The 25,874-nt window shown below is 38.5% G+C and overlaps 1 protein-coding gene and 1 pseudogene across 2 annotated transcripts in view; one reads left to right on the top strand and one right to left on the bottom strand.

The window, feature by feature from the left end:
- LOC143883631 (ABC transporter A family protein) overlaps nt 1-25,380 on the top strand; it is a 52,706-nt gene extending 27,326 nt beyond the window's left edge. The window contains exon 3 of one of the 2 annotated variants that reach the window (XR_013252450.1): nt 56-624. Coding sequence is in view for 1 of the 2 variants with exons in the window: in XM_077386977.1 (XP_077243092.1) it covers nt 24,935-25,027 (93 nt within the window). In the remaining variant the exon portion in view is untranslated. Of the gene's footprint in view, nt 1-55; nt 625-24,934 lie in introns of those variants that run through there. The other variant, XM_077386977.1, reaches the window with a different exon arrangement.
- LOC143885583 (NADPH-dependent aldo-keto reductase, chloroplastic-like) lies at nt 7,482-10,035 on the bottom strand (annotated as a pseudogene).
- Nucleotides 25,381-25,874: the final 494 nt, after the last annotated feature.

The raw sequence follows: 25,874 nt of genomic DNA, 5'->3' as shown, positions 1-25,874 counted from the left end.
TTTTTTTACTTTTGAGCAAAAGTTCAAATTACTAAAGATTATATACAACACACAGGAAGGAGGTGGAAAGAAGAAGTGCGAGTTTTTTGAATGGTGCGACAATGCTGAATACAATAGGGAATTTGGTTCGAGGAGGGACAGCATAAGTGGTAGTCAATGTCCGCACAGGTTGGAGGCCGAGGTTGGCGAATTGAAGTTGTTGGTGCAACATGCGCGTCAACACATTAAAGACATTGAAAGGTTGGAGCACGAGGTTGCTGAATTGAAGTTGTTGGGGGCAACAGGCACGTCAAGACATTAAAGACACTGAAAGGCTGAGGCAAGAGGTTGCCGAATTGAAGTTGGTCGTGCAACAAGGGCGTGAAGCCGTTAAATTAGTGGAGAATGAAAACGGGTGGATTAAAGCGATTGGGGTTGTTTTTTTTTTCATAATTGTTTTCTTTTTCCAATGTATCACTAAGTAAGTTAGGAAGCAATGACTTGCTTTTTAATATTGTGCTGTTCTTTTTTGTTCTTGACAGTTCTGTAATCAGTACATGGCATCCATGTTTTATGTAACTTTTTGGTTTGTTTATGTTTATATGGAAACGGGATGCATGTGGATGCAAGTCATCTTTTTCTTTTCGTTTTTCTTCTTCTTGAGGTAATGGAAATAGGATGCATGTGGCTTAATTGTGTTGAGGTAATAGGCCTGCCTCTTGGGGTTGTGCTTAAATCTAGAATTTTTCTGCATTGAAAATAGAAATTAGTGAGGGGGAACAGGGGAACAGAGGATTGAGGGCTAGAAGTAAAATTAGTAGAAAGATGCAACCAAGAAAGGGGAAAAGAGAAGAGAAACAACAAATTTGTGACGATCAAATCAGTTATCTTTCAGATGACATTCTCATTTCTTTTGAAGGTTGCTCCATGCCTGGAGAATGTTTTCTATACACAATGTTACTTTTCTGATGACAATGATGCCAACATGCTTGTTGAGCTCCTGAAGAATCTGGCTCATGTTGTGAGTCTCAAGTTACAATTATTTGAATTCATCTCCAAGTCTTTGCACAGAATGAAAGTGCCAAAAGGTTTGCATTTGCTAAAAGACTATTAAAAGACGTACTTGGACGATTAAATAATACCTCAGGCACACAGTAAATGAATGAGGGCAATCTAAATGATATTGATATTCTCTAAATGTTAATTTGTATGGCTATGCACCATTCTGGTTTGGTTTGGTTTGGTTTGGCCTCCTGTGTATTGCTTTCAACCTTAAATTTTTGAGTTCTGTCGTATGGTTTTGGTTTGAGTAACATCATTTAGGATCATTTAACTTTATTTAGCCCTTAGATTCTGGTACCTGTTTACTGCATATGGAGCATGCTTTTGTTCTTGATTGCACATGGTTCTTCAGCTTTTCTACAGATAGCCACTATCAATCAGTGAGACGTTCTTTCTTGAGTCCTAAATCCAAAATACATTTAAGCGTTAGGAGCTTTCAAGTTTTCTCTGTGAGTTAAAAATTACAATTAACTTCTTTACTAGAAAATTTTCCTTTTCTTTTCTTCAATTTCTGTTAGGCATTTCCTTACGACATGGTTATATTTTTTGTTTTTCTTAATATGCTTGGAAGTCAATGAAAAATTCATAGGATCACCTGAGTGAATTCTGTTTCAAAATTGGAATTGTATATGCACTACCTGCCTGACTAGGACCCGAGTTGATCCACGAGTTTTTGAACATGCATAATCTATATTATCTATGTGTTGGTTCTTGTTCTGCAACTCATTTTGCTTTCACAACTCTGTTCTGATGACCTTTCTAATAAGATATTAAAGGAAATTGATCAAGACTTATTGGGTTTCAAATGTGGCCTTGCAATTTTTTTCTGTGAGTGAAAAATCCAATTCCACACCTGTTGATTTTGTTTACTCCCAGTACAACATACAAGTGCTTCCCTAACACTTTTTACGGATTTCTCTTCCTCTCTCCACTTTGCCCTCTCAAGTCTGTCCCCTTCCTTCCTTCTCAGATCCTCTTTCACAGTTGAGCCCCCAAATAATTTAGCAAAGTTCTGTTTCTCTTGACATAAAATGCTCGTAAAATAAATGTTGCATCCATTTTTAATTTTCCACTTAAAATGGGTGCAAAAATTTGTTTTACTCCCATTTTACATCAAAAGAAACAGGTCCAAAATAAATTTTCATGGTTGCCAAGCACGCCGTAAACACTTTTTTATACCTGTAAATATTTTCACATCTATGAAATATACAAACAAAGCCCCCTCCTTTTTAGGGCCTCTCTCTCTGCCTTTTAGACCTTCTAGACCAAGGCAGAATTTTGACACAATCCCATTCACTTGAAGAATGTTAATACAAAAACCATGCCATACAGAAACCATCCCATACATAATGTTAATAGAATCCCATCCCATACAGAAACCAAAAGAAAAAACACATGGTGGTCAACATGTAGCTCTACAATTCAACCCATTGCTCTCTTCACTCTGAACTCATCTTCCAGTGTGAACGGGCTGCCATGAAATAGTGACTCACCTGCATGCAATCAGAGGAATATTAGAACTTGGAGGTAAGCATCAAATGACAGAAGAAATAATTAAGAATACAAGATGAAGAGCAAGAAAAATAAAAGATGATAAAAAACTACCAAGTACTTATCCAGAAATATTTGCAAAGTTGTAACATTAAGAAGCTATAAAGTACCTATTCAAATACATTGATTTCTTCACTCTCTTCCTCTTCCTCTTCATCTTCATCCCTTAATGTCATCTATTTGCACATAGAAAATGTTGCTTCACATGAATAATAATTACAACATAGAAAATGAGAAATTCTACAAATACAAAGTGAGAAAAACCCGAACCTCGAGTTCTTTTTTACACGTTCTTATATTATGGCCTAATTCTCCACATCTTTTACACTTTCGTTTCTTTGTTTTCGCTTGAGAGGTCTCTATCGGCGATTTAAAACGTGTACCAACCTTCGGGCGGCCCTTGGTTTTCACGACTTGTGGGTCATGAATATATATCCCTGCAGATTCACGCACAAAATTGGATTGTACTTGGCTACAAGTAGTGTTTGCAAGAATAAGTTGTGTCTCTCTCTTCGCTTGTTCACATTCTGCCAACCATACATCAAGTGTTTCATACACCTTCTTAAAAGACTCCTATTACCCTTAAATTCATGTACTAGCCTTTGACACCTTGCTATTACACACCATGTTTCATAAGGAGTAACTTCATTACTATTTTCTTCGCCTAAAGACACCCCACCACCAAGTACAAATCTAGCCCCGGTTGTCCATCTGTTTAAAATATATCGCTCTGGAATTCTACTCAATTGCTTCTTGGTCATAATACGAAGTATATGCTTGCACAAAATCCCTTCAATCTCGAATTTTGCACACTCACATGTAGCCTTCACACCTTCTTCAGACTCATCATACAAGACCTTGCACCATTTCCACTTCTCGTCTACACTTAGTCCCACAACGTATTCAGTTGTGTTGCCATTCTTATCCGTTTTCTCATGCCAACAGTCAAGGATATCCTTAAACTCTACTTGGAATCTATCAAACATTGTCCTGGTATAACATTTGCTTGCTTCTTCTTCTAATTTGAACCTTGAAATCAACACGGCCTTCGTAGTTTTAGATCTGAAATCTTCTTGGGACTCTGCTTTACGACAAAACTCAAGTGCCCTATCATATTGATCTACGAATTCTCTTAAAGTGGTGTTCATATTAACATACCCATCAAAGAAAGCATTGATGCTCTCACTACGGCCACTAGAAGTCATTCCAGCTGTCAATGTATCTCTAAAATAGGCTGGTACCCAGTGACTACGTAGCTCCCACATTTTCGCTAGCCATCCATTTTCATTAATTTTATATTTCTCTACTAATTCTTTCCATTTCAACTCGCTATCATGTATTTGTCTTGTATAAAACCATTTCTTGTAATTCTTGCAAAACTCACTATCAGTTTCTCTCATCGCTGGAACATGCTCAACTAAATGCTTGTGTATGTGCCAGGAGCAAAACCTATGGCGGGTGTCTGGGAAAACAGTTTGAATAGCATTTCTCATCGCCCCGTCCATATCTGTTATTATACAACCTGGCGCCTTCCCAAACATGCACTGCAACCACTGCTGAAATAGCCATGTAAATGTCTCATCTTTCTCATCGGCTAACAATGCGCATCCAAATAGTGTAGACTGACGATGGTGATTAACTCCGGTAAATGGAGCAAATGGCATCTTAAACATATTTGTCCTGTACGTGACATAAAAAACAATGACATCACTAAACTTTAGGTATGCCTCTCGCGCCCATGAATCGGCCCAAAACATCGATCGCAAGTTCCCATTAATGTCCAACTCCATAGCAAATTGAAAGTTAGGGTCTTCTAATCGTTTCTTTTGGAAATATTCTGCTACCAAGACACCTTCCTTACCCATATTGTTACCCCGCTTTTTCCTCAAATGGGACACCACCTGATCTGTTGTCAAAGCAGCATTTGTTCCTTTACATTTGACGTTAATAGCCCTTTTAACACCAGCAGGCTTCATCCCTATCTTACTTAGGTCATCTATCAAAATCTTACATGCTTCATTCTTAAAAAATCTATTGTGAGAACGATGCATTAGCCTTCTAGGTGGAGAGGTAAGCTCGTGGCAATGATCATCTTCAAAAGCTCTCACGTGCCACTTCTCATCTATCAAAGAGATATCCATCTTGGCTTGGCAGCCCTCTCTTACACTATGACGACGCTTCACTACTTTATCACTCTCTTTGTTATCTTTCATTTTTTTGAACCCCGCTTTATCACATACAAATCTCCTAAAAATCACTTCCCCATTTTTCTTTGACTTATAAGTTGTGTCTTTTCGAATTCCAAATCCCATACCCAACGCATATAAATTATAAAACTCATATGCAGCGATATCGGTATCAAACATCTGGTCCTTAAACGGTTTGGAAACTAAATCCCCCTCATTAACATCCTTAGTAGGCTTGCTAAATGTACCGCTACAACCCTCACCGTTATCTTCAGATTGTAAACAACCCTCATTCAGATTTTCCTCCTCCTCAACCATAACAAATTCATTGACATTTTGTCCATCATTTTGTAAGCCACCGGCTTCGGATGCCATGTCATCAACCACAATCAATCTATTAGCATCTATATCATCAATTGATAACCCAAAACCTTCGGACATTGTATCATCCATTAGCTCAATAAAACTTAACCAATCCCTTTCAAATAGAGCTTAAACCCACTCAGAAGTTCTACCTGCGATTCCAACCAATCATTCCAAACACAACAGTAAAGAGTTTCTTCAGCAAATAAACCACAAAAATTAAATTAAGGCCTTCTTCTTTTCAGATTATAACAACTGATTCTGACTGCCAAACCGATTATTGGATTAAGAATTAAACCAATAATCGGTTTGACACTCAGAATTGCTCATCATAATCTTAAAGGAAATGAGAAATGAGAGCAGAGAGGGGTTTTGAGTGGGTTAAAAATTGCAACAGGGAGAGGGAGCATCGCACTTTCATTCTGTGCAAATCTGTAGTGTTAAAAAATCTGTAGTGTTAAAAATCTTAAACAATTGCAAATCTGTAGTGTTAAAAATCTGTAGTTTTAAAAAACTGTAACAAATCTGTAGTGTTAAATGATTTTACCCAAAATCTGTAACAAAAACTGTAACAAAACTTTAACAAATCTGTAGAGAAAAAGGGTTTAACAAATCTGTAGTGTTAAATGATTTTACCCAAAATCTGTAACAAAACCTTAACAAATCTGTAGAGAAAAAGGGTTTAACAAATCTGTAGTGTTAAATGATTTTACCCAAAATCTGTAACAAAAACTGTAACAAAACTTTAACAAATCTGTAGAGAAAAAAGGTTTAACAAATCTGTAGAGAAAAAGGGTTTGAAAAATAGAGAAGAAGAAAGATTCGTTACCTGAAAATAAACGAGTGTTGGGAGAGAGAGAGAGAGAGACGCGCGGACCTTAGGTTTCTTCTTCTTTTCTCATCTAGGGTTTCTCCTCTCCAGCGAGAATCGAAACAGGGAGAGGGAGAAATGCGCAAAATGGTTGAAAATAAACGAGTGTTGGGAGAGAGAGAGAGAGACGCGCGGCGTGAGGGAGAGAGTTTTTGGAGAGGAGCGGCGTGAGGGACTACAAACCTCTATTTCTTCTTCGGTTTTTCTCCTCTAGGGTTTCTCCTATCCAGCAGCGCGAATCGTAACAGGGGAGGGAGCATCGCACTTTCATTCTGTGTAAAGACTTGGACGGCTGTGATTAGATCCGATCCACGGTTCTCCCTCTTCCTGCGTTAATAACCTTAGGTACTCGACCGAGTACAAACACTTTTCCCTATATATATATATATATATATATATATATGAGGATAGAGTTGCTGCGCTCGAGCATAGAAACAGGGGTGGGCCACATTTTTGGGTGGGATTCAAAGCATTCATTTGATGGGCCCTTTCATGGGTAGGGTGTCCACAAAAAATCAGCTCTATTGGATCACCTTAGGGTAGACCTGGCAAACGGGTGGGTCGGGTCGGGTCGACCCGCGGGTCATGCGGGTGCGGGTCACGCGGATTGCGGGTCAGCAAACACGTGACTCGTGCCCAGTGCGGGTGGGTCGGGTCGACCCGCGGGTCATGCGGGTGCGGGTCACGCGGATTGCGGGTCAGCAAACACGTGACTCGTGCCCAGTGCGGGTGGGTCGGGTCGACCCGCGGGTTACCCGCATGTTTTTCCAAATATGAGTTTTTATTGGGTGGTGATAAATTCACCCCTTGCACCCCCTAATTTTCAAAATGGATGGTATAGCCTACACCATAGGATGATCCAAACCGACCATTTGATGGGCCACAACATAAACAAATCGTGCCGCAAAAAACTTTGCCATAGGATGATCTCAACCGTTCGATCTATAGAAGTTTCCATATTGTCAGTCCCTCTTTAGATTGGAGGGGTAGAATCATCCTATGCTAATGATTTTTTGGGCACAACAATATGGAGTGTATTCATGCATAGTAAATTAGTAGTGCCCACCCCATGAGCTACTGGAACTCTGGAAGTTGGGAGTCCTCAGAAAGTGAGATGCTGTTGGATCAAAATTATCAAGGGTGGGATGATCAATATGTGTTTCTACGGCCCTTCATCATATGACTATTTTCTTTTCCGATATTAACAAAAACAAGGGCTGATTTCCAGACACAAGTGCACTATTCTAGCCCCAATCTAATGACAAAACTTCAAATAAGCTTTATTAATTCAAATATAGAACAATGACACTGAACTTGTGTGCTAAAAACAGATTTCAGAAGCTACAGTAGTTCAAATGTAAAACAATAACATTGAACATGTGTGTTCGGGCAAATTCACACCTCTTCTGAGATTGTCAAGCAAGCATGAGAAATCTAAACTTATCAATACAACAGAATAGATTGGTCCCTTAAATTTCACCATCCCATAGTTCTTTGACATTTTTGTAAGGACCAAGCTCATGAATAAGAAACTGACCATCAATTAGCCATCTCTGCATCATTAGATAACATAAAAAGATTATTAAATGTGTTGAAGAGAGCAGATACAAAAGCGCCTTTGCCTACATTCAACTGTAAGTGTTGTATCCATATATGCTCAGTAACTAATTTCAACAACCAACCTAGACTTAAATCAACTAGATAACTAGCCAAGGAAACCAAATTAATCAGCAATGATAAGTGGTCTAAGGAAGAAAAATATTTATGTTGGGTTAGAAGTAAAGGTATTGATGTTGAAGAAAATATGTACTTGCCTGGTTGATTTTAGAGAACTTTGTGAGCAAGTCCTCAGGGATAGACCAATCAAATATATCAAAATTTTCCTTTATCCTCCCTTCATTTGTGCTCTTAGGCACTACACTCTGACCAATTTGAAGGCCCCCAACGAAGAGCAACTTTTCCCTATGTCTTTCCCAATTTCTCTGCAACCATATTCAGAACACTTTATCACACTTTATCTGATCCATGTCCTGCCGGAAGAACCTAATGGGGAATAAGCCTACAAAAAACCCATTGCATGAATCATAACATGTATGTAATTATTCAAGTAGAAATCATAAATTGATATGAAATAGAAAATGAACAATCTAATGATTTGAAAGCTTACAGACAGGTGAATTCCCTTAGATTGTCAAAATTGGAAGAGTTTGCTCTGCTGCCAAACAGGATGGCATTCCACCTGGTTCGCAGCACGAGGGCACACAATACTACAAAGCCTATATAAACCTACAAGTATACTACTAAACACAATTAACTAAAAGATAACCTGCCAAGTACACAATTTAACATTGAAACAAGAAGCACATACAAGGTACAAGTCTATGTAATCAAGCTACAGCTCTTGCAAAGTTATGTCCACTACTACAGGCACATCTTCAGGATGGCTACACCTGTGAAATTCACTTTTCGTTGTTTATATGGAAAAAAAATGGATGGATGTATTAAAAAAAATTAATCCAAACTGCTACCAGCAACTACAAGTGCCTCTAATTTACTACTCAATCAAAGAAGCCAACCAGAGTTTGGAGGTAATCCACAAATCCTCACATTCACTACACCATCTTCAAACAGCTTCTTCAAAGCCTTACCAATCTACAATTACAACAAAAACTAGATTAAATGAAGCAAAATTGTGAGATGGAGAAGATACCTTAGTCAAGAGCACACCATTCACCAGGCCAAGCTTCTGCAAACTCGAATGTAAAAAAACATCACGAGCAAAATATAATCTTAGAAACATCATAGAAACATAATCCCCATTACCAAAATATCACGAGCAAACTGAATCCATAAAAACATCATAGAAACATAATCCCCATTAACAAAATATCACGAGCAAACTGAATCCATAAAAACATCGTAGAAACATCATAGAAACATAGTCCCCATCAAATCCACAAGTGAAACATCATAGAAATATTTAAATTAATCATAGAGTCTATGCTTTAGAGTTGTGACAGTCGTCTCCCACTGCCGGTACGATGAAGAAGGCTCCTGCAATGAATATAAAATATACCAAATCAATGAATAGAAACTATACCAAAATAATTAATAGAAACTATAGCAAATTGATGAATAAAAGCTATTGGGAAACAACGAATAAAAACTATACCAAATCAATGCATAGAAACTATACCAAATCAAATGACATCGGTGGTAGTTGATCCTCTTGATTCCGAAAGAGAAATCTTGGATAATGGTACTACGAGTTGTTCATCAGTAGGATCTTCACCTACATTTAACAAATGTAAGTAATTAAATACCATAAGATCTTCATCTAGTAATTATTAGCAGTCGTAAATATTTCAAAAAATATTAGTAGTGCTATGGACTATGGTAGGTAAACTAAATATTAAAACTTACATTGAACTTCATAACCAAACATCCAATTGCTAGTGCAAATTACGGCTTCGGCATTTTCTGGTCTTAGCGAGCTTCGATATTTGGTGAGAACTTTAGCTCCAATGCTAAAAGCCGATTCCGAAGCAACGGTAGTTATTGGTACACTCATGAGATCACGTACTATCCTAGAGAGAATAGGATATCTACCAGCGTTGTCTTTCCAATACTCTAAAACATTCAAATGTTGTTTATGATCAAACTTTGTCTCCTCCAAGTAGAGGTCTAATTCTGACTTCTTAGTGGTACAAAATTCACTCTCATAGTAATCAAATTCCTACATGAGAGAAATATCAAATATATTTAAGGGGAATAGATAATTAGATATTCAACTTCTTAAAAGATTAAATATAATAAGAATATTAAAAAAGTGTAACTTACACTAAAGCCATCATCAATACAAATGTCGCCACTAGTCATAGCTGAAGCATGATTCGAGGTATCCACGGAGAATTGGGAAACATATTCTTCAAAAAGTGAACTCAGAGCCACTCGGACACATGCCACCTTTTCCTTGTGTGTGTTGTCATGAATCTTCTTATAGCAAAATTCCACCATATTCATCTTGTATTAAGGATCTAGAACGGCAGCCATAGCTAGCACAACACTGTAAGACTCCCAATATTTCTCAAACTTTGGGATCATTTGATTTGCCATGCTACTAATTACATCATCTGCACTTTCCTTCTCTTCAAGTAAACGGATTTGAATTTTCAGACATTGAAAATATAAGTTTGCCGTTGGGTAATCGGAACCCGAAAAAAGCATCGTAATGTCATAAAACGGCTTCAACATTTTACAAATTTCCTCCCCCCTTTTCCATTCATCAATTGATGGACAATAATTGTATCCTGGTTCTATCAAAGCATAACGTTGAAATGCAAGACGATATTTGATGGCACTTTCAAGCATAAAAAAAGTGGCATTCCACCTAGTCGGTACATCCATGCTCAAACCCATTGAGTGTCTCACATCAACTTGTTCACAATACTTAGCAAACTTTATTATCCTACCCTCAAAACTTTTGACATACTTGACACTTTCTCTAATCTTGTGTATAGCTACATTAGCGATCTTCAAACCATCTTGAACAATTAAGTTCAAGATATGTGCAGAACATCTAACATGAAAATAATTACCCTTACATAACAAAGCATCTTGCACACTAAGTTGGTTTTTCAAGATTTCTTGCATGCTATCATTGCTAGATGCATTGTCTAAAGTAAGAGAACAATTTTCTTCTCAATTCTCCAATCCTTCAAGAATTGAAACACTTTATCTGCCAAAAGTACACCGTTGTGTGGAGGGGGAAAGTGACAAAATTGAGAATTTTACTATGCAATATCCAATTCTCATCTATATAATGTGCGGTAAGATAAATGTACCCCTCGGTTGTGATGGATGACCATACATCTGAAGTGAGACATATCCTACTTGTAACTCTTCCCAAATCAAGCTTAAGCCTTTCTTTCTCTCTCTTATATATTTTCAAGCAATCAGATTTAGCGGTGTTCCTACAATAGGGTTTTACATCTTGATTCAAATAGTTGTGAAGATCCCTTGTACCTTCATGTTCAACTAATGAAAATGGATAATTATGTTTCATAATAGAAATTGCTACCTTCTCACGATAAGTTTCTTGAGAAATTTTTTTGGCACGTAAGGATGTAGCATAGCCTATATGCATCTGATTTACATCCTTATTGGTGCGCCCTATACATTTTCCAACCATTTCAACATGGTTTTTTAAAATTTGAAGTCCCATGAGTATTACTACCTATGGCAAAACTTTTTGGGCATACCTTGCACTTTGCTCTCTCTTTTCCATTCTCATCTTCATAGATTTCAAAGTCATCCCAAATTCTAGTTTTGCGTTTAGAATTTTTACCGGTAGTAGCAATACTTAGATCTTGAGAAGGACCTTCGCCATCACTTTCCTCATTCATAGGAGAGTTGGTGTTCATAGACTCCATAAGGCCTTTTAAATAACATTCAAAATACATGCTTAAAAAGAGTTTCCAGAAGACTAGATTATCATCGCAACATAAGGAGTGAAGGATCATACCTTGAATGCTTGAAGGAAAGATAAGGCTACCAACTCAAGTAGAATTTTTGAAATAGTTACGTTCGTTTCTTCTCAAAAACTCAAGTCTCCTCAGATCCTAAAACAAAAAGAAAGAAAATGAGAAATGAAACTTAGGTACTGTGAAAACAACCAATAACTCCAAAAACTTAAGCTTTTAGAGTTGGTGTTATTCGATCAGTTATGCTTCAACAGGTAATTCAGAATTCAACTTCATCTATGAGATGAAACAACGTTTCATCTAAAAGGTGAATTGTGTGCACTTAAAGTCCATTGGCAAAGAATGACTCATCTTCCACATTTTTGTGTTTGAATTTATAAGAATTTGAGTTCAGTGCCTTCAAAATTAGTGATTTGGTGTTCTGAATTTACTAGAAATTTGAATATCATGCGTTAAAAAAGTTAAACTATTCGAGCTCACATAAAATTCATCACGATCTCTAACAAATCCAATTTAATTATTTTCAGAACTCTAACTCGTAATATGAAAAAAACGAAAGAAAAATATAACACCTAAGAGATCTAGATATTCTGCCCTAGAAAAAAGCACATAAACCGCCATAAAGATCAAAATTTAGGAATTCAGATTCTAGATTACAACTGATCTTCACGAATTTCTTTCTTAAATTGATTGGCAGATCTATAAATAACGGAGGATTTCTGGAAATTTCACTAGAAAATAGAGATTCTCATACGAACAAAAGTAAATTATAAAAGATAGATCATATGAGAAATCCAAAAAATGAAATTAAAGAAGAGAGAGGAATTTCTAGAAATCAGACCTGGAATGCTACTCGAGCGGATCTGGTGGAGAAGAAGATGATTTTTGGAATGGGTTTGATAGAAATGGTGTTGAGCTGATGATGGTTATGGGGAAAAAAGAAATGGGTTTGATTGTAGTGGTGGTGGGTTTCAAAGCGGTAAGATGATGGAGAAGGTGGTCGGAAAGGGGAAAAGGAGCGCTGGCGGGAGGGAACCGATCGGAGAAGATGCTCGGATCCGTCCAATGAAAATGAGAGAGCCCCCCTTCAAACCCTAAAGCAGTCTAAACAAAAGAGAGAATGAGAAAATAGAATGGCCTCTCTTTTATGTTTTACTCTTTTAAAACCCTAGCTATGATCTGAGCCCTTGATCACATTTTTTCTTTTAAAATAAAAAATGTTAAAAAAAAAGCTAAAAACCCGTGGGTTGACCCGACCCGACCCGTGTTTTTGCAGGTTGGGTGACCCGCGGGTTAGTTTTTGATGGGTCACTAAAAAGCCAACCCGTGCCAGCAAATTTGCGGGTGGGCCAGGTTGACCCGCGGGCACGGGTCGCATTTGCCAGGTCTACCTTAAGGTGTCCATTTGTGGGGCTAAAAATGGACATATTAGTGGACAAACAGTATCTGTCCATTTTTGGCCCCACAAATGGACACCCATTGGTGATCCAATGGAGTTGATTTTGGGTAGGCCCCCCATCCATGATGGGGCCTTCCAAATGAGTGGTTAGGATCACCTCCCAATGACCCCACCCCCCTGTTTCTGTGCTCGAGCGCAGCTAAGCTAAGCGCTCGAGGCAGCAACCCTTCTCTCTCTCTCTCTCTCTCTATATATATATATATATATATATATATATAAGAATCCAACGTTACATAATCCGTTTGCAAAATTTTCCCAATTCCTATACCCTTTGTTGAATAACATGTAAGGGTAGTTTAGGTGTTAGTTGTAGTTTAGAGGGTATTGTAGTCTTTGTACATTGTTGCCCTATTCTGGGCCTATATATACATCATATACATGAGGAGCTCACTAGTGAAGACTCTCCATTCCTCTTCTTTCCTCTCTCTAACCCTAAGTCCATTTCTAACATGATATCAGAGCAAAGATCCATGGAAAAGGAAGAAGAAAAGAAGAAGAGCCATCTCAAGACTCCCACGCCACTCTCTCTCTCTCATCCCTCGTTTTCTTTTTCTCTTTTTTTCCCCGAGCCGTTTGCACTGGTTTTTCTCCTTTTACAAAATCCCTAAAATCTCTCTCTCAATCTCCCCTAGATATTCTTTCTTCAACGTCTCTCTCTTTTATCTGTTTTGAAATGGGTTTGCTGTAAATAACAACCGCCTCTCTTTCGAAAATATTTTTTCAATCCCCCTCAAATCTCTCGCAAATCACTCCTTAATCTCTCTCTCTCTCTCTCTCTCTCAGCGCACTGGCACAAGCCCTTTTTTTGGGTTCTTTTTCAAGATTTCCATCTTACTTTCAATCACGCAACCCATCTTTTTCAGACAACCCATTTTTTGGCATTTCCTTTATTGGAAATCTCTCCCCAGTGCATATGCGCATTTTCCTTTGATCTCTCTACGACGAAACTCAAAGCCATAAATCAGAAAATCCAAGTAAAAAAAAAAAGAAAAAGAAAAGAAAAGATCTCTCTCTATTTTCTCATACGCCCATTGTTGGGTCTCTCCACAATCTATTCCTCCCTTTCTCTTTCTTAAATCCCAAATCCCAAATCTCAATTCTCGTCCTCCTAACTCTTCTTTCTCCGTATTTTCTCACTACCATCCCATTTGAGAAGAAAACTTCTTCACAAAATCCCTTTTTGGCATCTAAACTCCACCCTATCCCTTTATTTTCTCTTTTCTATATTGTTTTGTCTTCCATGGCCTTTGTCTTCCTATCCAAGGTGCCCACCAAGTGTTCGATGAAATGTCCGAGAGAGTTGTGGTGCCTTGATTGTCTTTTTTTCATTGCAAGTTGAAGGTAATTTACCTTCAACTTGAGAGGGAGTGTTGTCTTGTTTGCTTCTCTTGTTGTCTCTAGGCTCATGTAGTCTCGCCCAAGGGGGAGTGTTGGTAGTGATTCTATGCTGCATCCTTCTTCATGTTGTCTCCTCTTTGCACTGTCATTTCTTCTCTTTGATGTATTTCACCATTCTTGGTAATTAGTACTTCTTTGATGTATTTCACCATTCTTGGTTATTAGTTCTCCTTCGCATTGTTAGTTGCCTCATGGCATTATCAATTCTTCTTTACATTGTTCTCTCTAGGCGACGGTGTCCCCATAGACTTTGTCTCACCAGACGACGGTGTCCCCATAGACTTTGTCTCACCAGACGACGGTATCCCCATCGTTGATCGGTTCTCTGCCCCTGGCGACGTGCTTTCCACCGTCGTTGGTCGGTGTTTCCTTCAGGCAACAATGTTCATGCCATCGACCTTGTCATCAGACGATGGTTTCCCCATCGTTGGTTGGTTTTCTTTAGGCGACGGTTTCCCTGTCGACCTTGTCCCCAGACGATGGTTTTCCCATCGTTGGTTGGTTCTCTTCAGGCGATGATGTTCATGCCGTCGACCTTGTTTCCAGATGATGGTTTTCCTATCGTTGGTTGCTTCTCTTTAGGCGACGGTTTCCCTGTCGACTTTCTCTCAAGACGATAGTTTCCCCATCGTGGGATGGTTATCTCTAGGCAACGATGTTCATGCCGTCAACCTTTTCTCCAGACGATGGTTTCCCCATCATTGATTTTTCTCTCCAGGCGATGATTTCCCCGTCAGCCTTGTCTCTGATGGTTTCCACATCGTTGGTTATCTTCTTCTATTGGCGTGGTGCTGCTTAGCTGGTGTTCCCGCTCGTGGTGCTTTGTTGTTGCTCGTGTACGCACCTTTGGTGTGCTCGTTTTGCCGATGGATCGTTGTTATTTCCCTGACGAGGTGCCCTAGTTTGATCTTTCGTGGTTTGCATATTTATTCACCGGGCTCTCATTCAGAGGGAGTTTTTCTTTTTTGGTGGCCGCTGATCTCGATGATTGTACTCATGGTGGCCGTTGTCTTTTATTGTTACGTTTTTTATTATGTATTCACCACACCAGCTTGAGGAGTGTTACCAAGCTGGATATGTGTATGAGCTTATTGTACTTTTTGGTTTTTTAGTTGTTTATTGTAGTTTCTTTGTAGCAAGTTGGAGTTCCATAGTATATACACTCCAGCTTGAGTCGGAGTGTTGAATAACATGTAAGGGTAGTTTGGGTATTACTTGTAGTTTAGAGAGTATTGTAGTCTTTTTTTTTAAACGATAAAAAAGAAACGTCGACAGCAGGATTCGAACCTGCGCAAAAGAGTATTGTAGTCTTTGTACACTGTTGCCTTATTTGGGGCCTATATATACATCATATACATGAGGAGCTCTCTAGTGGAGACTCTTTGTACACGGTTGCCATGTTTGGGGCCTATATATGCATCATATATACATGAGGAGCTCCCTAGTGGAGACTCTCCATCTCTCCATTCCTCTTCTTCTTCCCCTCTCTAACCCGAACTCCATTTCTAACTCCCTCAAAATATCAATCAAAACAATTTCATCAATTAATTTCTTTAGTAAGAAAAACCATGGGACCTTTAAAGGTTAAACTTCTTACAAAAAAGAAAACAACCCATACATCAAATGGTCACAAAGTGGATAAAATCAATCATAGAAGACTTCGGCAATTGGTCACACATTGTGATGTTTCCAAATGATATGCGCATTTTCATGTACGCTTTTATTATAAGTGCATACATCATTGCGGGAAACTCAGTTGTATCATATATTTCCACATTAGAAATGCCATCTTTTAAACAAACTGCTTCTATTGGGGACAGATGCCCTCACGAAAAAATTGCATCAGAATACTTGATCTGCGGGTGCTAAACTATGAGCTGATTTTCAGGTTTTCTGGGAACATAAGTTATAGCTGTGTTATGAGCATGGTTTTAATTTCGACCGAAATCCGAAATTTCGGATTTTGGTGGGGACCGAAACCGAAATTGGAAATTTAGCGAAATTCCAAATTTTGGAATTTCAGTAATTTCGGTCCGAAATTTCGAACTTAGCTACACCGACGTGTAGCTAAGTTAGCTACACCGACGGCATAAAATACAGTGGGCCCACATCGTCTGGGTGATCCAAACCATTCATTTGATAGGCCCTCACATTGATAGGGTGTGCCCAAAAAATCAGCTCCATAGGATCATCCCAACCCTTCAAACTTTGGAGGCAAAAATGGACAGATTTTTGAAGGTTTTTACACGTCCATTTTTGCCTCCACAAATCGTAGGGTTGGGATGATCCTATGCAGCTAATTTTTTGGGCACACCCTATCTATGTGAGGGCCCATCCAAAAAATGGTTTGCGTCACCCAAACAATGTGGGGCCCACTGTATTTTAAGCCGTCAGTGTAGCTAAGTTAGCTACACGTATGTGTAGCTACACTTTTCTCTCTCTCTCTCTCTCTATATATATATATTTATTTATATATATATATATATATATATATATATATGAGGGATGATAGATGAAGGGAGCCCTTGCATAAAGAGCCTGAAAGGGCCCTTGATTGGTTCCACGTCATTAAGTGTAACTGAATTTACTTTTTCAACTGATTTGAAACGGTTACACTTGATGATGTGGAACCAATCAAGGGCCCTTTTCCAGCTCTTCATGCAAGGGCTCCCTTGCATCTATCATTGCTCATATATATACTAGTAAAAACCCCGTGCGATGCACGGGCCGACAAAGAACTGTACGGACCACATCATAGGTTGATCCAAACCGTCCATGTGATGGAATACAACATCAATAGGTTGTGCTCGTAAATCATTTCCATAGGTTGATCCTAGCCGTCCTATCGATAGAGGTTTCCATAATCTGTTGTTCCTCTGAAGGTGCCCAGAATTTGTAAATATTTTTAAAGGGGTGCAGAATTCGTAATATCCTCAAAAAATAATAAGGAAAAGTAGTTTTTTCGTAATTATCATATTTTGATACCTCTTCTTTGTAGTTTTTTTCCGTAATTGTCATATCCAGGTGCCCGAGGTACCCGTTATCCGTAATTTCTCTCATAAACTTTACTATGTAATGATTATTATTGCTAGCTTCTTTCTTTACGTATTATTGCTAGCAACCTTTCAAGAAATAGTATTTCGGTGCAGTTTTTCATCACATCTAATAAGACAAATCTCTGAATACATACAATTGCAAAGGATGGGCGAGACGTAGCGTTTGGAGAAGGTGGCTAGCAAATCAAGATCAAAATTACCAGCCATGTGTTAATGCCACAGATTTTGCAAATAATTTCGAACATTCATACCTTTTTTACCCTCACATAGCTAGTATGTACAGATATGTGGGGAGGGCAAAAAACGGTAAAAATCATCCACATTGATGTGTTAAATGGACAAAATTCTCTCATTTTCTTTTATGCTATATAGTAGTAGATATCTATATACTATATAGGAGAAGAGAAAAGAAGAGAATTTTTTGAATTTTTGGAAAATTCTATGAGAATTACACATCACTTTTTTTGACTTTTTTCAACAAATGTACCCATTCAACTCACATATTTTCAATCCTACCCCCTCCTTTATGCTTTTTAACAAATGCACCCATTAAAGCCACATAATTTCAATCTTACCCCCCTCCTTTATGGTTTTTTAATAAAAAATCTATAAATCTATAGAGTGATCTTAACCATCTGATTTAAGAGGAATTATGGAAACCTCTATAGATTGGACGGCTAGGATCAGCCTATGGAAATGATTTTTGGGGCACAACCTATTTATGTTGTGTTCCATCACATGGACGGTTTGGATCAACCTATGACGTGGTCCGTACAGTTCTTTGTCGGCCTGTGCATCGCACGGGGTTTTTTACTAGTATATATATATATACTAGCTAAGGTGGCGCTAGCGCTACCTTATATGAGGTGGCGCTCACAAAACATAGGAGGCCCACTTTGTTTGGATGATCCAAAGCATTCATTTGATAGGCCCTCACCTAGATAGGGTGCCCACAAAAAATCAACTTCATAGGATCATCCTAACCCTTCCATTTGTGGAGGTGAAAATGGATGGGTATAAACCTCCATAAATCTAAACCTCCACAAATGGAAGGGTTCGAATGATCCTCTGGACCTGATTTTTTGTGGGCACCCTATCTATGTGAGGGCCTATCAAATGAATGCTTTGGATCATCCAAACAAAGTGGGCCCCTTATGTTTTGTGAGCGCCACCTCATATAAGGAACTGTTTACTCATATATATATATATATATATATATATATATATATATATTTATGAGGAATAAGAGTGTGCGCTCGACCGCACCAAGCTTAGGTGTGGTCGAGGGCCAAAAACTCATGTGAGCCCACATTGTTAGGATGGCCCAAAGCATTCATTTGCAAGACCCCATCATAGATAGGGTGTGTACAAAAAATCAGCTCCATAGGATCATCCTAACCCATCCAAAAGTGGAGGGCAAAATGGACAGACGCCGTTTGCCACAAATTTTCCCATTTTTGCCCTCCACTTTTGGAGGGGTTAGGATGATCCAATGGAGCTGATTTTTTGTGCACACCCTATCTATGATGGGGCCTTGCAAATGAATGGTTTTGATCACTACAAAAAGTGTGGGACCCATGTGTTTAGGCCCTCGACCGCACACTCTTATTCCTCTATATATATATATATATATATATATATATATATATATATATATAGAGAGAGAGAGAGAGAGAGAGAGAGAGAGAATAGAGTTCCTGAGGTTAACCTCATATAAGCTTATATGAGGTGGCGCTCGCAAAATATAAGGCGCCCACATTGTTTGGATATCCAAACCATTCATTTACAAGGCCCCATCATAGATAAGTGTGTACCAAAAGTCAGCTCCATTGGATCATCCTAACCCCTACAAAAGTGGAGGAAAAAATGGGCAGATTTGTGGGCAAAAAGTGTCTATCCATTTTGCCCTCCACTTTTGGATGGGTTAGGATGATCCAATGGAGCTGATTTTTTGTACACACCCTATCTATGATGGGGCCAATGAATGCTTTGGATCATCCTAACAATGTGGGCCCCTTATGCTTTGGATCATCCTAATAAGCTATATGAGGTTAACCTTAGGAACCCTTTTCTCACACACACACACACACACACACACACACACACACATATATATATATATATATATATGGGAAAGGTGTGTGTACTCGGTCGAGTAGATAAGCTTATCTACTCGGTCGGGTTAAAAACAGTGGGGGCCCACATTTTTGGGGTGATCCAAACCATTCATTTGAAAGGCCCTTACCTAGATAGGGTGTCCACAAAAAATCAGCCCCATAGGATCATCCTAACCCATCCAACAGCGGAGGGAAAAATGGGCAGATTTGTGGACAAGCTGTGTTTGTCCATTTTTCCCCATTTTTCCCTCCACTGTTGCATGGGTTAGGATGATCCTATGGGGCTGATTTTTTGTGGACACCCTATCTAGGTAAGGGCCTTTCAAATGAATGGTTTGGATCACCCCAAAAATGTGGGCCCCCACTGTTTTTAACCCGACCGAGTAGATAAGCTTATCTACTCGACCGAGTACGCACACCTTTCCCTATATATATATATATATATATATATATATATATATATATATATATATGAGGAAAAGGATTGTGAGCTTGAGCGTTGGAACATATTCGTGAGCTGGAGCTCTCAAACCAATGAGGCCTACATTGTTAGGATGATCCAAAGCATTCACTAGAAAGGGCCTTACATAGATAGGGTGTGTACAAAAAATCAGCTCCATAGGATCATCCTAACCCATCCATTTGTGGAGGTCAAAATGGACAGACCACAAATCTGCCCATTTTTGCCCTCCACTTTTGGAGGGGTTAGGATGATTCAATGGAGCTGATTTTTGGTACACACCCTATCTATGATAGGCCCTTGCAAATGAATGGTTTGGATCCTCACAGAAATTGTGGGACCCATGTGATTGGTGCACTCAAGCGCACCATTCCTTATTAGAGCTTGAGCGCACGAACATATTCCTCTATATATATATATATATATATATATATGGGAAATGATAAATGCGCCCCTTTTCATCACTTGGGACACACAGCAGCAGTGTATCAATGACTGCAGAAGGCCTGATGTACTTCACGTCAGAGGGATTTAATGGGGCTGATTGCCACGTACACTGCTGCTGGGTATCCCTAGTAATCAAAAGGGGTGCATATATCACTTCCCTATATATATATAGAAAGGGAAAAGGTTTCTGAGGTATCACGCAGCCTGAGCAGCCCTCTATATACACGATCTCCCATGGTGTCTGACTCATCCATCCTGTTCATTCTATAGGACCTACCATAGGTAGGATGTCCCTAAGAAATCATCTCCCTAGGATCATGGTATGTGTTGATTTGTGGAGTTTTAGAATGGACATCTACAAAGTGGGCTTCTACAGATCGAATGGTTAGGATGATTGTTTGAAGAGGTAGGATGAGTCACTCAACATGGAGATGGTGTGTTATATAGAGGCTTGCTCAGCCTGCGTGATACCTCAGAAACCTCGGCCCCATAAATATATATATATATATATATATATATAGATATATATATGAATGGCGAGGTTTCTGAGCTGTAGCTCAGGTTGAGCTAGACCTTAGAATACACCATCTCCCATAGTAGTTTGACTCATCCAACCCATTCATTTTATACTACCTCACATAGATAGGGTGTTCCTAACAAACCAGCTCCATACCATAATCCTAACCATCCGATCTATAGGACCATAATTACTAGCCATTCATTCTAAACCTCCACAAATCATAACCCTAACCATAACCCATAATCGTAATCATAACCATAACCCTAAGCATAACCTATAAACTAAATGGGTTGGATGACTCAACCAACTATGGGAGTAGTGGTTTCTAAGCTCTAGCTTAGGCTTTTCCTAATATATATATATATATATATATATATATATATATAGAGAGAGAGAGAGAGAGAGAGAGAGAGGAAAATGATTGTGAGCTTGAAGCTCATATAGCTTATATGAGCTTGAGGGCCCAAACACATGGGTCCCACATTTTTTGTGATGATCCAAACCATTCATTTGCAAGGCCCCATCATAGATAGGGTGTGTGCCAAAAATCAGATCCATTGGATAATCCTAACCCTTCCAAAAGCGGAGGGAAAGAATGGGCAGATTTGTGGCAAACGATGTCTGTCCATTTTGCCCTCCACATTTGGATGGGTTAGGATGATCCTATGAAGCTGATTTTTTGTACACATCCTATCTATGTAAGGGCCTTTCAAATGAATGCTTTGGATCATCCTAACAATGTGGGCCCACATGTGTTTAGGCCCTCAAGCTCATATAAGCTATATGAGCTTCAAGCTCACAATCATTTTCCTCATATATATATATATAGAGAGAACATTTCCTACACACACTTGTGTAGGTAAGTTACCTACACACTACCTTAAAATTCAGTGGGGTCCCACATTGTTTGGGTGATCCAAACAATTCATTTGAATGGTCCTCACATAGAGAGGGTGTCCATAAAAAATCAGATCCATAGGATCATCCCAACCCTACGATTTGTGGAGGTAAAATGGACGTGTATAAACCTTCACAAATTAGTCCATTTTTTGCCTCCATAGTTTGAATGGTTAGGATGATCCTATGGATCTGATTTTTTGTGGACACCCTATCTATGTGAGGACCATTCAAATCAAATGAATTGTTTGGATCACCCAAACAATGTGGGCCCCCACTGTATATTAAGGTAGTGTGTAGGTAACTTACCTACACAAGTGTGTAGGAAATGTTCTCTTATATATATATATATATATATATATATATATATATATATATATATAGTTAAGTGAAGCTACACATACATGTAGCTAACTTAGCTACACCGACGGCTTAAAATACAGTGGGCCCACATTGTTTGGGTGATCCAAACCATTCATTTGATGGGCCCTCACATTGATAAGGTGTGCCCAAAAAATCAGCTCCATTGGATGATCCAAACCCTTCAAACTGTGGAGGCAAAAATGGACAAATTTGTAAAGGTTTTTACACGTCCATTTTTGCCTCATCAAATCGTAGGGTTGGGATGATCCTATGGAGCTGATTTTTTGGGCACACCCTATCTATGTGAGGGCCCATCAAATGAATGGTTTGCATCACCGAAACAATGTGGGGCCCACTGTATTTTAAGGCGTCGGTGTAGCTAAGTTAGCTACACTTTTCTCTCTCTCTCTCTCTCTCTCTCTCTCTCTCTCTCTCACACACACACACACACACACACACACACACTGAGGTATCGCGCAGCCTGTGCAGTCCTCTATATATGCCATCTCCCATGTTGCTGACTCATCCAATCTGTTCATTCTATAGGACCTAACATAGGTAGGGTGTCCCTAAGAAATCCTTTCCATAGGATCATGGTATGTGTTGATTTGTGGATTTTTAGAATGGACGGCTAGAAAGTAGGCTTTTATAGATCGAATGGTTAGGATGATTGTATGGGTGATCCAAAGCATTCATTTGAAAGGCCCTTACATGGATAGGGTGTGTACCAAAAATCTGGTCGTTAGGATTTGTTGCTGAGCTCGAGCTCAGATATAATATCTGAGGTCGAGCTCAAAAACTCATGTGGGCGCACATTTTTGGGGTGATCCAAAGCATTCATTTGAAAGGCCCTTACATGGATAGGGTGTGTACCAAAAATCTGGTCGTTAGGATCATCCTATCCCATCCAAAAGTGGAGGAAAAAATGGACAGATACTGTTTCTCCACGGATCTGCCCATTTTTTCCCTCTACAAATGGAAGGGTTAGGATGATCCTAACCACCTGATTTTTTGTACACATCCTATCTATGAAAGGACCATTGGAATTAATGCTTTGGATCACCCAAAAAATGTGGTCTCACAAGAGTTTCGGAGCTCAAGCTCAAAAACACTTTCCTCTCTCTCTCTCTCTCTCTCTCTGTATATATATATATATATATAGCCCATTTTCCTCTCCACTGTTGGATGGGTTAGTATGATCGTATGGAGCTGATTTTTTGTGGACACCCTATCTAGGTAAGGACCTTTCAAATGAATGGTTTGGATCACCCAAAAAATGTGGGTGCCCACTGTTTTTAGCTGACCGAGTAGATAAGCTTATCTACTCGACTGAGTACGCTCACTTGTCCCATATATATATATATATATATATATATATATATATATATATATATAGAGAGAGAGAGAGAGAGAGAGGAAAAATGGTTTCTACTTGTGTGTAGAAACTGTTTTCTCATATATATATATATATATATATATATATATATATATATATATATATATATATATAGAGAGAGAGAGAGAGAGAGAGAGAGAGAGAGAGGAAAAACGGTTTCTACTTGTGTGTAGAAACTGTTTTCTCATATTTATATATATTTATATATGAGAAAAGTGTTGGTGCGCTTAAGCACACTATTTTTTGAAAAACGGTTTCTACTTGTGTGTAGAAACTGTTTCCTCATATATATATATATATATATATATATATATATGTGAGAAAAGTGTTGGTGCGCTTAATAGCACCATTTTTTGGTCCGCTTTAGCGGGACCCAGCGGGAACCAAAAAAATGGTGCGCTTAACAGTTCTCTCTCTCTCTCTCTCTCTCTCTCTCTATATATATATATATATATAGCAGAAGAGAAAAGGAGAGAATTATTTGAATTTCTGCCAAAATTCTATGAGAATTACAAATCACTTTTTTTAACAATGGCACCCATTCACCCCACATATTTTCAATCCTACCCCCTCCTTTATGCTTTTTAACAAAGGCACCCATTAAAGCCACATAATTTCAATCCTACCCCCCTCCTTTATGCTTTTTTAATTATGGAAACCTCTATAGATTGGAGGGCTAGGATCAGCCTATGGAAATGATTTTACGGGCACAACCTATTGATGTTGTGTTCCATCACATGGACGGCTTGGATCAACCTATGACGTGGTCCGTACAGTTCTTTGTCGGTCCATGCATCGCACGGGGTTTTTTACTACTACTACTATATATATATATATATATATATATATATATATATATATATATATATATATATATATATATGAGGAAATGGTTTCTGAGCAGCTGCTTAGATAAAGCTTATATGAGCAGAGCTCACAAACCATAGGGGGTCCAAGATCGGCTGAGGATGGCACAAGATCGGCTGTTCACAATAAGAATAAGAGGAGCACAGATCTGCAAGGGCTTTTAGTGAGCGAGTCTATAAGGAAAAATAAAAGAGATGAGTAAAGTGCGGGCTGAGTAGCTCTTTCTTTTTCTCCAATATCAGTAGTAAGGAAAGCATGAATAAGATTAGAGAACTTATCATCTTATATATAAGGATTCAAACTTGAAGAAGGCCTTGATGGTTGATGTTATCAAAGCAGCCCACAATGCCTGCTTTAATGTGTATCATTTTTTCAGTTAAACATGAATAATTTGAATGATGGTTGATTTTGTTAGCATATCAGTTACAATGTCTGAACTTCATACTTTTATGTCTCCAGGTGAAAGACCTCTATGATTCACTTGATGGACGCATCACTGCACTGGAAAAATTGAAAGTAGAGCCTTCCGTACAGTTGGAAGCCTCAGAATAGAGAGTGAGATTATGCCTTCTTCTGACGATGTTTCTTCATCTCCATAATGTTGTTCTCATCAGGTGCATGTTTAGTTTAGCAATAACTACAACTATACAGATCTCTCTGTTATGATTCAGTTCATCACACTAAAACTTGGATAAAAATGTGTTGGCTAAAAATTGTAACATGATCTGATGCTTTGCTCTTATTTTTTATAGTTATAATTCTAATGCTTCTCTAGAATAGGTTGCCAACAAGAAATCAGGAAACTGACATTTTGCTTGCCTATCTCAATCTGTATAAGTACGTTGTTCCTTGAAGTCTGCACTTTGAAAACTCAGTTTTGTGTATGCAATGAACTATTATGTGGCTGTAGCGTAATTAAAATTGGTTGGCGTTTCCATCACCAATTTCAAATTTCTGCAAGTTGAAACTCTTGGATTTGAAGCACCAAGCAGTATAATCAACATTACCAAATTGGGTACCCATCTTTCAAAATAATTTGAGAGGGCAAGTCCATTATTCCCCAAAAATTTCATTTTCAACTGTGCACAAGTGTCCTGTCTATGGATTATATTCAGCATTGTAACTATCAAAGATTTAGCAGTACTTAGGTAGATGAAGGAAAAAGAAATACAAGGTTGATATTGGAACGATTTATCTACTGACTAACATGTTGAATGTTCAGTTGCATCAGGACTGTAATTGTTGATCATGATCTTTATAGGAACTCTTGGGAGGCATTTGATGGTGGGTAATATTTTTTTAATATTTAATGGTATTAAAATTAAAATGGTGGGGTGTGAAATAATCCGTAGCCGGATGTCCATAACTGTGAATCATTTATGATAACCACTACATTTAT

The sequence above is a fragment of the Tasmannia lanceolata genome, unplaced genomic scaffold, assembly GCF_043159265.1.
Source record: "Tasmannia lanceolata isolate RefF3 unplaced genomic scaffold, GAP_Taslan_0.1 ptg000008l, whole genome shotgun sequence".
In the NCBI taxonomy this organism is placed as follows: Eukaryota; Viridiplantae; Streptophyta; class Magnoliopsida; order Canellales; family Winteraceae; genus Tasmannia; species Tasmannia lanceolata.
Note: the sequence above shows the minus strand (reverse complement) of the source record. Positions and strands in the feature narration are given on the sequence as shown.